A 15,512-nucleotide genomic window follows, 5' to 3' on the forward strand; every position below is an offset into this window, starting at 1 on the left:
GAATCAAGGCCCCATCTGCACAGCTCACCTTCTCTTTCCCTTCTCGTGGCCCAAGTAACTTCTTAAAACGACATTTCCAGGGAGCACAGTTAGCAACCCTGCCTCGGAACAACTAAAAAGTAAACTTAACTATATGAAAAAAAAGGAGGTACTTTAACTTTATAAAATATACAAAATTTAAAACATGAGCAGTTATCCTTACCTGCACACTTGTGAACACTGACCAATAAAATCACAGGTAAATTCAGCCAGGCGGAATTCAGCCATCACCACCACTGTCTTCACCACCACCGTCCTCATCCTCACCTATGTTTAATAAATTAAAGGTGAGCCAGGCCTGAGTGACTGAAACATACTCAATCATTCAATCCAAACAACAAAACCATGAGACCAGTATTGCTATTATCCACATTTTAAAGAATTTGACCAAGGTCCCATAGCTAGTGGGGTGACAAGGGCCAAGATGCAAGCCCAGGTCTGCTGGACTCTCCTTGCACACTCTTAGTCATGGTGTTCCACTAGTACCCATAATAGCCACTTGTGTCCTTCTTTATGTGTTTTATGAATTTTTTTTACTTGTATTAACCACTTTCATAAGAAGGAAGACAGGTATCAGAGGGAGAGCCAACTCCTTAAGTCCTAAAGAGACAGGTAAGGCAGGGATGCCCTGGGTGGCTCATCTAGCCTGGGATCACCATGGAGGTGATCCCAAATGTACCAAAGGAAGGGCTCAGAGGAAACTTCTCACCCCAAGGGGACTCAGTGCTCCTGAATCAGCCAGGTCTGCACATCCTTCTTCAGCTTCTTCCCTTCCTACTCATCAGACACATTAGAAAAGCTTATTAGTTTTGATATAACCACACACTATCATATAACTATACTAAGAAGACGGGGGAGAGAAGGAAGGGATGTAAAAGAATTAATATTCCTAATCTACCAAAACAGACAATGTCTAAAATTGATAAGTCAGGGACTTCCCTCATGGTGCAGGGGTTAAGAATCCGCCTGCCAATGCAGGAGACAAGGGTTCGATCCCTGGTCTGGGAAGATCCCACATGCCGCGGAGCAACTAAGCCCGTGCACCACAACTACTGAGCCTGCGCTCTAGAGCCCGTGAGCCACAACTACTGAGCCCATGAGCCACAACTACTGAAGCCTGCGCCCTAGACCCCGTGCTCTGCAAAAAGAGATGGCACCCAATGAGAAGCCCACTCACCGCAACTAGAGAAAGCCCATGTGCAGCAGTGAAGACCCAATGCAGCCAAAAAAAATAAATAAAAATAGTGAGAAAATATTTTTTTAACTTTTTTTTCATTAAAAAATAAAATGGATGAATCAACAGACAGCAGTATATTATTTAGGAATTTGAAGGAAAATATTAGCAGAAACAGATCCAATAATTTACAATTGTTCTCTGGGGAAGTCACAGTAGAGGCCAAGGGGCAGCTACTTAAGAGATTGCTACATTTTTATAAGCATTTTAGCACCATTTGGTGTTTCAAATCAAGTGCCAATATTTGATTTGTGAAAATGAAACAAAAATAATAAAACCTACCCTCCTAAGTGGTCTCCTTTAGCTTAATGGACTCCAGAAAGGAGTTCAGACAGAGACAGTGTGGTTTGATGTGGTTTGTGGAGCCATGCGATCTGAGCCACTGCAGATGGGGGGTGCCTGGTGTTGGGTGAACAGCCCTGGATCTTGAAACAGAAGACCTGGGTTCCAAGCCTGGCCTTGGTGCTCCAAGCTCTGTGGCTTTCCGCAAGCTGCACAATCTCTCTCAGCTTCTTTACCACGTAAGGGCAGGCATCCAGACCTGATATAACCAAGAGGATTAAATAATATAGATCCCAACCCAGTGAAGCAAAGCTCGTGAGAAGAAAAGGGTGGGGACCTGAATGTCTGGGCCAGGCAGGTGAGAGCCATGGAAAGACAGACTTGGATAAGAGACACAGGTTTCTTGCCTGTGAACAGGCACTGAGCTGAAATTTCCCCTCTCCCCTCCACACTGTTCCCCAGTTCCCTGAGACCATGGAGTATATTTTAGGGTTCCACAGACTCAAAAGAGAGGTGGGTATCCCAGGTGTCAATCTGCATCCCTCTGTATGAGGCTCACCCAGACCCTGAATCCATCTGATCTTGGCCTGGGCCCTCCTGAACAAAGTCCCTCCTTGACTCTTCTGAATTAAAAAAAAAATCTCCAAACTACTTAGCCTTAGGATCAAACCTTAGGCCCCAAAGAGGAACCTCCAGCCCTTTCTCCAGGATAGGATCCAGCTCACCACTGTGTCAAGCCTTGTGAGAGGTCTGATCACAGCTGTCATTTTAGGACAAGCAGGTCCAGGAACCAGCCCAAGCGGAGGCCATTTTTTCCAGGTTCTGAGCATTTCAAAGAGCTCACAGCTCAAGGGCCAGCTGCCAACTGCCTGGTTGCCAAGGGTCCCTTTTTCCCCCTCCTCTCCCTGGACTCAGAGCCTGCGCTGGTTTGGGAGTGAGAGAGGTCTGGCAGGTCCATGCTTTCCTGGGACTGCCATAGAACCTCTTCCTACCCCTCCAACTCCCATGACCAGACCCACACCCATTGAGACAACACTGCTTGTGCTCATACGCCATGATGTAAAGAGGTAGAAAGATGCCCTGTGCAACAGCCCTGGGCAGAGAGAACCCAAAACAAGACTCCAGATCAGGCCCAAGGCACTCCCACTGGGACGCAGAGGCAATGAGAGAGTTAGGCTGAAATCTCCCCGAAGCTCACAAAGAACACAGCCTGCTCTCTGTGTAGACAGCATGTGGGGTGAACACGTGGACCTGCAGATTCGATCCCCCCAAAGTAAAGTTTATATTCTTTGGCACTTCATACTCGGCAAGGGTTAATCATAATGTCAATTAATACAATGATTAAATTAATAAAATACATCTGGATGGGAAAAAAAACCCTCAGAGACCAGCTTTGATTCCATGAGCACAAGGTAAAGGACCCAAGAGGGGGAGACAGCAGAAGGAGGGTTAAGGGGACTAATTACCCAGTGATTAAATGTCATTTTCCTTGAGTCAAGTGATTCTCATTTTATTCAAGTGTGCTGGAAACGATGGTGAAGATTTCTTTTTTTTCATTTTGGGGAATTCTTTTTTTTTTTTTTTTTTTTTTTTTGTCCAACGAATAACTCAATCATCTGCTTTTAAAAGTAGTCTGCAATTTCTAAGTTACAATCTTTCAAAATCAAGCTGACACTGTCAACTCCTGCTGGTTAGGATTTTCTGAATCACCTACAGAAAGACGGCTGCTCGGCCGAGAGCCTGTCTGGGAAACTGGCCTGTATATTCTGTGCCCCAAAGCATCTGTTTTCTCAAAGATGTAGCCGGGAGGCTCAGGGTATGAAGCCAGGCACCTGCTCATTTTCTTAGGAGTAAAGCTGATGGTATATGTGGTCTGGCCCTCCACAGGGATATTCCGTCGGAGGCCAGACCAGGTGGGCTTACAGCTTTTGGTAGTGACGGGAGGGCAGGGCACATAGTGGGCTCGTGTGGTGGTCAGGTGGTCCAAGGGCTCGGTGGGACGTTTCAGCTGCGAGACGGGCTTGACTGGCTTGGTCTGCACGCCGACCCACTGCTTAAAGTCCTCTTTGGTCGTGGTGGAACTTTCAAAGCGGCCACCCTTCTTGACCGAGAGCACCGGTCGGCAGGACTGAGCTGGGGCACCCTTAGGGTACGTGTAGTGGGCCTGCACTGTTGTCAGAAGGTCCATCTTTTCTTCAGGAGCGACATAGGTGGCGGGAGCTTTGGAGAACATCCGGGGCGTTGGCCAAGCTTGGTACTTATCTCGAAATTCGCTGGTGTTAGAGAACGGCGTGTCTAGCACACTAGGCCTGGCTGGAGGTTTCAAGCTCTTGGCTGGCTCCCCCATCAGGCCCTGGTATGACTCGTTGTGAGTGGTAAGGCTTTCAAAGGGGATTTCACAGGGCTTGAACTTCTCCGGCTCATACACATAGCGTTTCTCCATGGGGTGGGCCACGTAGCTCATCTTGTAGTCTGTCAGATCCTCCAGGGGGATGTTACAGAGCCTGAGTGCGGCCGGAGGCTTACAGCTCTTGGTGTTCACCAGGCCCTTCATGGAGTAGTCATCCTGGTGTGTGGTTCGGCTATCAAACTTGGTTGACGCTGGCCGGTAGCTGTGTGGCACACGAAGCAGTTCTCGTCTTGGTTGGTTCCAGGGTAAATAATCAGCTGAAAATAAAGCAGAAGTGGTAATCACTCATAAATCCAGTCACTCAACCTGCATGTATTCCAAGAAGCCCCAAAGCCACAAGCCAATCTCCAGTGAGATGTTCCCTGAGACAAAGAACAGAGTAGATCCCTGCTACCACCTCAACCAAGGGCTTGGTGTTCCAACTTTGTGGTATCTGAGGGCTGCTGTGCGGAAGAGACAAATTTAGAGGAGTCTCATCATACCCACAAGGCTGCATGCAGGGATTTTAGAGCGTCCACAGCCGTGGGAGGATACAGGGAAGCGATTCCAACAGAGAAGTCCAACCGCTGGTTTACCCTGATCCAAGAACAGTTCCACTCCTCTAAGGGGAAGGTGGCCTCTGTGAATCAGCAAAGAGTGGCTGTGAAGGTGCAGGCAGGGCAGTGAGACAGGGGATTCACAACCCACCACTGCTGGGCCACCAGCCAGACCTACCAGGCCTCCCTGGTCATCCGTGGCGTGACAGCCATTAAGTCCCTATAATCTACGCAAATCAAATATGGCGCTCCAAGGGAATAAGGGCACTGTGTTGGCTAGCCAACTCGGAATCCACAGGGAATTCTCTTGCCTACAACTTTACAAAGAAAACGAAAGCAGCTTCCCAGGAGTCTTTGAGGTATATAGCCAACACCAGTGGAGTCCACAGGCACACTTTCTTTAAACAGCTTTCTTGAGGTATGATTTGTGTAACATAAAATAAAATGTACCATCCTTCATACACAATTCAATAACTTCTACAGAGTTGTGCAACTATCTATAATCAAAATCTAGTTATACTGAGTCACCCTGCTGTACAGCAGAAATTAACACAACATTGTAAATCAACTATACTTCAATAAAAAAATAAATTTAAAAAATCTATTTGTAGGTGGGAGGGAGGGAGACGCAAGAGGGAAGACATATGGGAACATATGTTTATGTATGACTGATTCACTTTGTTATAAAGCAGAAACTAACACACCATTGTAAAGCAATTATACCCCAATAAAGATGTTAAAAAAAAAAATCTATTTGTAAAACATTTCCATCAACCCAAAAAATATCAATCAAGCCCATCTGCAATTTTCATTCCCATCCCTGGGCAACCATTTATCAGTTGTTGGTCTCTATAAATGTGCCTTTTTCTGGACATTTCCTATAAAGAGAATTGCACAGTAGGTAGTGTTTTGCATTGGCTTCATTCACTAAGCATGTAATGGAGGTTTATCCCTGTCATAGCATATATCAGTTCACTCCTTTTTATTGTTGAATAGTACTAGAGTATATGGATATACCAAATTTTGTTTATCCATTCATCAGTTGATGGGCATTTGAGTTGTTTTCACCTTTTGGCTATTATGAAAATTTCTGCTATGAACATCGATAGACAAGTATTTGTGTGGATATATCTTTTCATTTCTCTTACATAGACACCAAGAAGCAGAATTGATAGGTTATATGTTAAATCTATGTTTAACTTTTCAGGATACTGCAAACTCTTCCAAAGTGGGTGTGCCAGTTTACTTTCCTACCAGCAATGTATGAAGGTTCTCATTTCTCCACATCTTCAACACTTGTTATTATGGTTTGTTTTTTAATTATAGACATTCTGTAGTGGGTGTTTAGTGGTATCTCATCGTATTTTAATTTACATTTCCCTGATGACTAAAAATGTTCAGTATCTCTATATGTGCTTATTAGCCATTCATGTGTCTTTTTTGGTAAAATATCTACTCAAATCCTTTGCCCGTTTTTTAAAACAGTTGTTTGTCTTATTTTTGAGTTATAAGAGTTATTTGCATATTCTAGATACAAGTCCAATAGCAGATATGTGATTTGTAAATATTTTTTCCCGGTCTATCACTTATCATTTCATTTTCTTGCTGGTATCTCTTGAAGCACACAGGTTTTGAATTTTCATCAAGTTCAATTTTTCCCTATGTCTTAGCCTAAAAGATTTAAAATTTTACCTTTTACATTTAGGTCTCTAACACTTTTCGAGTTAATTTTTTAGTATGGCGTGAAGTAAGGTCTATGCTCACTTTTCTGCATGTGGATATTTAATATGTCAGCATCATTTGTCAAAAAGACAAATTTTCAGCTCTTTTGGTTTGATTTTTACATATAAAATTTAGGATCACTTTGCCAATTTCTGCAACAACAACAACAAGCCTGCTGGAATTTTGATAGGAATAGCATTAAATCTATAAATAAATTTGGGTGGAACTGTATCTTAACTGTATTGAATCTTCCAGTCTATGAACATGGACTATCGCTACCTGTTTCCATATTATTTCTCTCAGCACTATTTTGTACTTTTCAGCGTACAAGTCTTACATTTATTTTTTTTAACTTATTACAAATATTTTATTCATTTTGAGGCTATAATGAAAACTGTCCTTAATTTTGTTTTCAGATTTTCGATGCTAATATATATTTTTTCAATGCTAATTTTTATATATTGCTCTTCAACACTGACACACTGATGAATTCATTCTAGTAGGGTTTTTTTTGTGGATTCTTTAGGATTATCTTGTCTGAGAATAAAGACAGATTTACTTCTTCCTTTCTAATCTAGATGCATTTATTTATTTGCTTTTCTTGCATTACTGCACTGGCTAGAACCTCAACTACAATGTTGAATAAAAGAGGTGAGAACTGCTATCCTAGCCATGTTCCCAATCTTAAGGGGAAAGCATTCAGTCTTTCCACATTCAGTATGATGTTAGCTATAGGGGTTTTTGTGGAAGCACTTTATCAGGCTGAGGAAGTTTCCTTCTATTCCTAGTTTCCTGAGAGCTTTTATGGGTATCAGATCTTGTCAAATGCTTTATCTGTGGCTTTCAATCATGTAGGTTTGTCTTTTACCTTATTAATATAGTATATTACATTAATTGATTTACTGATGTCAAACCAATCTTGCATTCCTGGAATAAACCCCACAGTTTCATAATTATTGGTTCTGTAGTTGTCTTTTAATTTAGAGAAAAGTATATATTTACCTATATAAGCAGTTTTATCAGTGCTCTTTATTCTTTGCATGGATTTGTGTTAACATTCAGTATTCTTTTCTTTTAGCCTGAAGGACTTCCTTTATTATTTCTTGTAAGGCAAGTCAGTGAGCTACAAATAAACTCAGTCTCTGTTTATCTGGGAATATATTTTCCCATCATTTTTTTTAATATCTTTATTGGAGTATAATTGCTTTACAATGGTGTGTTAGTGTCTGCTGTATAACAAAGTGAATCAGCTATACATATACATATGTCCCCATATCTCTTCCCTCTTGCGTCTCCCTCCCACCCTCCCTATCCCACCCCTCTAGGTGGTCACAAAGCACTGAGCTGATCTCCCTGTGCTATGCAGCTGCTTCCCACTAGCTAGTTATTTTACATTGGGTGGTGTCTATATGTCCATGCCACTTTCTCACCTCGTTTCCCATCATTTTTGAAGCCTAATCTTTAATAGTTATAGAATTCTTGGTTGACAGGATTTTTTTTCCTTTCAGTACTGTGAGTAGGTCACACCACTGTTTCTGATGAGAGGTTAGTTATGGTTGTCATTTCCCCGTATGTGATGAGTTGTTTCTCTTTTGCTCTTTTCCAAATCTTTGGCTTTCAACGGTTTGACTGTTATGTGAACAGGGGTGGATCTCTTTGCATCTCTTCTCTTTGGATTGTGCTTCTTGGATGTGCAGATTAATATTTTTCATCAAACTTAACAGTTTCGACAATTAAATACTTTTCTGCCCCTTCTTCTTCTGGGCCTCCCATTATCTGTCTGTTGGTACACTTAATGGTATCTCGCAAGTCTCTGAGTTCATTTTTCTCAATTTTTTCTCATTCTTCAGATTGGATAATCTCTACTGAGATCTCCATTTTCATGGATTCTTTCTTCTGTCAGCTCAAATCTGCTATTAAGCACCTCTAATGAATTTTTTTATTTTGATGACTGTCCTTCCCATTGCAGAGTTTTCATTCAATTATTTTTAGGATCTCCCTTTATAGTATTCTCTAATTGACTGGAAACTGTTTTTATATTTCCCTTTATTTCTTTAAACAGGGTTTCCTGTTGTTCTTCGAACGTATTTACAATAGCTACTTTGAAATATCTGTCTGCTAGGTCTAACATCTGGGCCTCTTCAGAGATAGTTTCTATTAACTGCTTTTTTCCTGGATCACACTTCCCTGTTTCTTTTTATGCCTCATCATTTTTTGTTAAAAACTCAACACTTTGGACAATATGCCTCAGCAACCCTGGATTCTGATCTTCCACCGGGAATAGTTTTTGCTGTTTGTTTAGTGACCTGCCTGCAGTAATTCTATAGAGACTTATCTCCCCTGCAATGTGCGGCCACTGATGTTTTTGCTGAGTGTTTTCTTTTTAATTGATTTTATTTTTAAGCCTAGGTTCCTAAGCGCCACCCTCTATCAGCATAGTTTAGCAATCAGCCTATGATTCACCAGAAGTTATACTTCATCACCTTAAGCCGCTAAGGCTTTCGCCATTTGCTAATGGATCCGTGTGTGGGTTGGAGAATAGAGTCAAAGATCAGGCAACTAACAAGTCTTCTCCGGCTTTTATTTTCTGCTGGGCTGTCTCTTGTCTCCTCTGCACATGCACTAGGCATCATATCCAGCCAGGAAAGATGAGTAAATAACTAGACCCTTTCTCTGATCTCTTGAGCCTGCACACTGCCTTGCCCATATGCACAGTCTTCCAGACCACCAGGAATACGTATGAGCTTATCAAGGCCTACTCTGTGTCTGTCTCATTCTCTGGATCTCTCTGGGAAATTTCTGACTCTTCTACTGGACTGCTGCTTGCTTCAAGTGGTACTGCAACCTCAGACTAACTGCACAAGTTGTCTTCCCTGGTTATTTTGCCATTCATATCACAATTTTTTTATGGGAATGCCTGCGTATGTACTTTACTCCAATCAGCCCCCACTGGCAGCAGAGCTGCTGGTTTTCACAGCCCAGCCTACCCAGGCAGAACCTACCACACAGAGGGAACTTGGGGGAGGGGTGATGGAAGCAGCCCCAGGATAAAACGCCACACGCCCCCACTGTTCATAACAAGGTTTAGTAGTTTTTCCTGAATAAATGGTTCACAATTTGTTGTATGCCTTTGGTTGATTTCCAGAGTCCTAAAATGATTGGTTTTTACTATTTTGTTCCTTTTTTGGGAAGAGAATTTGTCAGGCTCCTCACTCTACCACTCTGTAAGGCCTGACATACCCCACCCCCCAGGCACTCTTAAGCTGATTTTAGGCTAATAATACTACCAACTATTTATTTTAAATTGGCTTCATTTTAATTGAAAATCTAATCTTTCTCCAAGAGCCATTAATGGCTCTATCAGCATCTTGAAAGCATTAGGGGGCCTTAGAGGGAACCATCTCACTGAATATAAACCACATGTTTCCGCCTCAGACTTTAAGCCTCACTGAAATGGGGGCATCTACCTGTAGATGCCTACACACTGCCTCAAGGTGCCTGGGGGTGGGTAGGACAGGGTTTTCTGGCCCTCTTCTGGGATGGATGAAGTGTTACGAAAACAGGTTCCTAAACTGAAAGTTGCCTCATGTGATTTCTGATACCCAACAATACAGCTGAAACCACATTATTATCTAACCTCCTAACTTCCTCCACCCAGCATATATTACAAAAAACCTCCACAGGACCCTGAAAACCTCAGAATTCCACATGACAAACTATTCACATGCCTGAAAAGCCACCAGTAAAAGCCCTTCAGGGCCAGAGTGTCATGTGTGTAATTGGCAAGAACCTCTTTAAAAGAGATTCCATTCAATAATGTGTCTTTAAAAAAAAAAAAAAAAAACTTAGCTAAACCTGAAGCTGAGTATCAACTAATTACACTCTCAGTCTTTCCAATTGCACAGCGTTTTGAAAATGTCAAAATTACAACCAAATGCTACTGGAGCATATATTACTGGTGGTTTTCTGAAGCCCAGTAGAGGTGCTGGCCATAAGAGTAGTAAGAGAAAACTTTGAATATTTTTCCTATGGAACCAATAGTAAGCAGAGCATATAGACGTAATATAGATGCACCCATTGAAATACATATATTTAATGACCTTGGTCTTTGATTTCTATTTTCCCCTCCTTTGTAAGGAGAATCAATGTATGGCCACAAAACTATGAAGGTTGCTACGAAAAAGACTTAGGAAAGCAAATTTCCACAAGAGAAACAAGTCATCAAATGAGTGATAAACCAAGAGATAAGGCAAGGGTGTGGACCCTCAAAGATGCGTGAGGCTGTGCAGGACCAACCACAGGGCAGAGCAAACGTCATGGGTCTTCTCTAATCTTCACTCCTGCTCTTGGCCTGCACCCACAGAGTAACAGACCTGATGGGGATTTGCGCAAATCTAATGCCAAAAGGTGTCACCTGGAGCCCTCGTAAACGGTGATCCAGAACCATTCGTTCATTTATTCCCTCACTAAACACACCTTTGTTGCTGCATCTCCTGTGCTAAAAACTGTAAGTACGTGTTTGGCATTCAAGACCAAGTTTTGGAAGCCACTGTACCATAGAGGAGTCATGGAAAAAATAAACCACTGAGATTATATGATATGACAAGTATTATTCAAAGAACTAGTAAGACACATAGACTGCAAACTGACACCTATAGGTGAGTTCTCATGACAGATATGTTCTCTTTGACTACAAACTGATTTGTTTCTTTTTAAACCTGAATTTCAGAGGAGAACTACGAAATCCACCCTCAAGTACATATGTAGCCAGAATAAAAGCAAAGGGTTGAGACTTCCCTGGTGGTACCGTGGTTAAGAATCTGCCTGCCAATGCAGGGGACACGGGTTCGATCCCCGGTCAGGGAAGATCCCACATGCCACAGAGCAACTAAGCCTGTGTGCCACAACTACTGAGCCTGTGCTCTAGAGCCAGCAAGCCACAGCTACTGGAGCCCGTGCACCACAACTACTGAAGCCCACACGCCTAGAGCCCGTGCTCCACGACAAGAGAAGCCACCACAATGAGAAGCCCACACACTGCAACGAAGAGTAGCCCACACTCACCGCAACTAGAGAAAGCCCATGTGCAGCAACAAAGACCCAACACAGCCAAAAATTCAAAAAAAAAAAAATCCGCCTGCCAATGAAGGGGACACGAGTTCAATCCCTGGGCCAGGAAGATCCCACATGCTGCAGAGCAACTAAGCCCATGCACCACGACTACTGAGCCTGCGTGCCACAACTACTGAGCCCACATGCTGCAACTACTGAAGCCCGCGCGCCTAGAGCCTGTGCTCCGCCACAAGAGAAACCACCATGATGAGAATCCCGTGCACCCCAGCGAAGAGTAGCCCCCACTCACCGCAACTAGAGAAAGCCCGTGCACGGCAACGAAGACCCAACACAGACAAAACTAAACTAAAAAAAAAAAAAAAAAACAAAGGGTCTAAGCCTGCCTGGTTCAGAAGAGTCCTGTTGCTACTTCACTGGTATACATTCATTAAATACGTATAAGTAGATAGCAGTTAACAGGTGCCAGAAGTTTAAGAAAAATAAAAGAGAAGAAAATAAGGTTTTCTCAATCTTAACTTTCTCAGTAGGGAAAAGTCAGCCATGATTCAGTTTTAGCAGCGGAATACTATTCTCTGGTTTGCAGAGGGCAATTTGAGATGTAACTGTTTGGAGAAGGGGAGGAATATGGGAGAGCTGGAGGTAGGAGAGATTAAAACTTAAGTATTAGGATTGTTTTTTTTTTTTTTTTTCTGTGTGTTGATTTTGAGGGGTGAGTATTTTGTGGGAGGAAGTGGGGGGACTTTCCTTAAAATAACACCACTAGGCTACTCCATCCTTGCCAACCCCTAAGGAAAGCAAGGAGCATTTCTCACCCCTAGACCTCTCCCTGCATGTAGGGCAAGGCGGGGAAGGAAAACTGAGCTGAGCAGGCAGTTGTTCTGAAGAATCTCTAACTATTCCAAGATGTGTAAATCCAGGCAGCCCACAGGGAGGATGTGGAAAGTAGAGGATGTAGTTGGATGAGCCCGACCAAGTCCCTGCCCCTCCCCCAGTGAAGGAAGTGCTCACGGCAGCTTGGTTTTTTCCTGGTTCTCAGCATCCATTTTTGGCCCTCCTGTAAACACTGGATGAAAAGGGAGACAAACGAGCCCTGCAGAGGCCTGAGTGCCATCCCACCGCATGCCTGGTTGCGCTGACCCCTTAGTAAAACATCTGCTATGGTGCCTGCTTTGTTGAGGGTAACAGGCAAAGAAAAAGATCCCTGCCCTCCAGGAGCTTGCAGTCTAGCCAAGGAGACAATGTTAAACAAAATTACAAAATGAATTACAAAACAAGCGAGCACAAGACACTCTTAGAGCACCTAACAGGGTGTGTTTGGTCTGACATGAGGGAAGGTCTGGGACTCCCTCTGAAGGCGTGATCCTTCCGCCACTCGTTGAAGGATGATGCTGGACAGGAGACAGGAGGACAGCTCTCTAAAGAGGGAAGAGCAGTGCAAAATGCCCTGAGACAGAAAAGAACTAGAGCAAAGGAACTGAAAGAAGTTCCTGTGGTCGGAGCAGAGGGGCTCAGGGAGAAGGAACCAAATCTGCAAGGAAGCAGAGGATTTTATCCTAAGAACCATAATAATTACTTAAGGAGTTTTAGGCAGAGGTCACGTCATCTGCAAAAGCCCTCTCTGCTTCCATTCTGTGGATAGTGGAGATGAGCTGACAAGGTCGGAGCGACGCTCAGGCACATGTCCAGGTGTAGACATGGAGAAGACAGGGTTCGGTTGCTGCTAGGAGGAAGCAACCGCAGGACAGAAGAGAGGGAGTAGGAGACGGGCTGCAGTGATATAATGTGGAATAGGCTGTATGATGACAGGCACAGGCGGGGCTGATGCTGAGAAGGAAGGCTGAGGCATCAGTGGGCTGGAGATCCCAGTGAGGCCAAGGACTGTCAAGGTGGGCGTAAATAGGGGAGCAAGCCAGAAGGACCCGGTGGTGGAGGGCACGAAGGTGGAGCCATGCAGGGGTATGACGACATCCAGAATGTGGCTTGGCAGAAGGCAGCTACAGAAGAGTGGAAGAGGATGACACTGAAGGTAAGAAAGTAAAAGGACACACACACACACACACACACACACACAAAGAAAAAGCAGAGAAGCTCAGCCACATGCAGAATGTTCAAGAATAATAGATCTAGAGCTCCTGGAAGGGCTTCAGGAAGATTCCTACAACCCCTCAAGCCTCCCCACCTCCCCTCGGCTAAGTGTTTGGCACGGCTAAGTAAAAGCCATTATCATCACGATCACATAGACACCCACAGACATGTGACAGGAACAGTTTAGCACATACTTTTAAGGCAGCCACGTGCATCGTAAGCAGCAAAGTTAATGGTCACAAAGCGGGCCTCCATCCTCATGGTCTCAGCCCTGTGGCTCGTGCTGCACGGAGAGAGCGACACGCTGCCTGCGCTACCACACCCGCCACTCCACACCCTGTCTCTCCTACTAGACTGTAAAGTCAAGGGCAGGTCACAGTTCCCAATACCATGCCTGGGATGCAGGAGGTGCTCAATGAAGAATGCAATCGTCCCATTAAAATGAAGTTCAAACCTGGCAAAAGTAATTTATGAAGTTAAAAGTCAGCATAATGGTTCTATCCTGGGTGGAAATGGTAACTGGAAGGGAGTATCAATGCTATATGTCTTGATCTGCATCCTGTTTTCCACGTGTATTTACTCAAAATTCACTGGTCTGTATCATTATGTATTTGTGCATTTTTTCTGTATGTTACGTTTTCATAATTTTTTTAATGAACCAATCCATCAGTCAGTGGTGGAACTCAAATAAGCCTAAACTTGAAATGCTTCCCTCATATAGGATGGGAACGGCAAGCTGAGGCAGGGGTTGGCAGATATTTTCTGTAAGCGGCCAGATATTAAATGTGTTAGCCCTCGCATGCCATACGGTCTCTGTCTTAGCCCCTCAGCTTTGCTGCTGTAGCACAAACGTAGCCATAGATAACAGAGAAACCAGATGGGTGTGGCTGTGTTCCAGCAAAACACAGCCATGATACTGAACTTTGAATTTCACTTACTATTCACATGTTCTAAAGTAATAGTCTTTTTCTCATTTTTTTTTAAGCATTCAAAAATTTAAAAAGCATTCTTAGCTCTCTAGCTGTACAGAAACAGGCTTCAGGCCAGATTTGGCCACAAAAAGTACTCTGCCCAGCACTATTTACACTAGCCAGGACGTGGAAGCAACCTAAGTGTCCCTCGACAGATGAATGGATAAAGAAGATGTGGCACATGTATACAATGGAATATTACTCAGCCATAAAAAGGAACGAAACTGAGTTATTTGTAGTGAGGTGGATGGACCTAGAGTCTGTCATACAGAGTGAAGTAAGTCAGAAAGAGAAAAACAAACACCATATGCTAACATAGGTATATGGAATCTAAAAAAAAAAAAAAGACGTTTCTGAAGATCCTAGGGTCAGGACAGGAATAAAGACGCAGACGAAGAGGATGGACTTGAGGACACGTCCTCAAGTATTTTACACTACCAAATGTAAAACAGGTAGCTAGTGGGAAGCAGCCGCATAGCACAGGGAGATCAGCTCGGTGCTTTGCGACCACCTAGAGGGGTGGGATAGGGAGGGTGGGAGGGAGACGCAAAAGGGAAGAGATATGGGGACATATGTATATGTATAGCTGATTCACTTTGTTATACAGCAGAAACTAACACACCATTGTAAAGCAATTATACTCCAATAAAGATGTTTTAAAAAAAAAAAGTACTCTGCCCAACCTCCGCGCTGAGGGTGTGTGTATAAAACCCACTTCCCAGCCAGCACTCAGGCTCAGCCCATCCTTCCCCCAACCTGCGCCTCGGGCACTCTCCCACCTTTGTAAGTAGGCAGACACTCCATCTTGCCCCCGCGTGGGTATTTACTGTCCTGAGGTTTGATGGGGTCCACTCGACTGACAGGGTACGGGTTGTAATCTTGTTTATACGTCGTGAGCAGATCCATATCCTCTTCGCTTGGGACAAACGGGTCGGGCTGGTGGATCTTCACCGGTAACACCCTGTGAGGCCCAAAATCTCTCCTGCAAGGAAAATAAGCACACACCTTGGGGGCCCTTGCCTTGGAATAAGGCTCATGGTTTCCATTCAACCCAGTTCTACAAATGCTTGCTGAGAAGTCATCCTCTCCTCTATCCCTTAAGCACTCTTCCTCCTGTTTCCGGCTTTCGAGAGAGATACTGCCATTCACTCCTCTCTCAA

At 43.7% G+C, this 15,512-nt stretch overlaps 1 protein-coding gene across 1 annotated transcript in view; it reads right to left on the minus strand.

Moving 5' to 3' along the window:
- Positions 1-3,218: 3,218 nt before the first annotated feature.
- The window catches only part of SAXO1 (stabilizer of axonemal microtubules 1), a 92,279-nt gene continuing 79,985 nt past the window's right edge, over positions 3,219-15,512 (minus strand). The window contains exons 4-5 of the mRNA XM_070045838.1: positions 15,132-15,334; positions 3,219-4,222 (exon numbers count right to left, since the gene is read on the minus strand). Of these exons, the coding sequence (XP_069901939.1) occupies positions 3,219-4,222; positions 15,132-15,334 (1,207 nt within the window). The remainder of the gene's footprint in view (positions 4,223-15,131; positions 15,335-15,512) is intronic.

Source organism: Globicephala melas, chromosome 6 (genome assembly GCF_963455315.2).
Source record: "Globicephala melas chromosome 6, mGloMel1.2, whole genome shotgun sequence".
Classification (NCBI taxonomy): Eukaryota; Metazoa; Chordata; class Mammalia; order Artiodactyla; family Delphinidae; genus Globicephala; species Globicephala melas.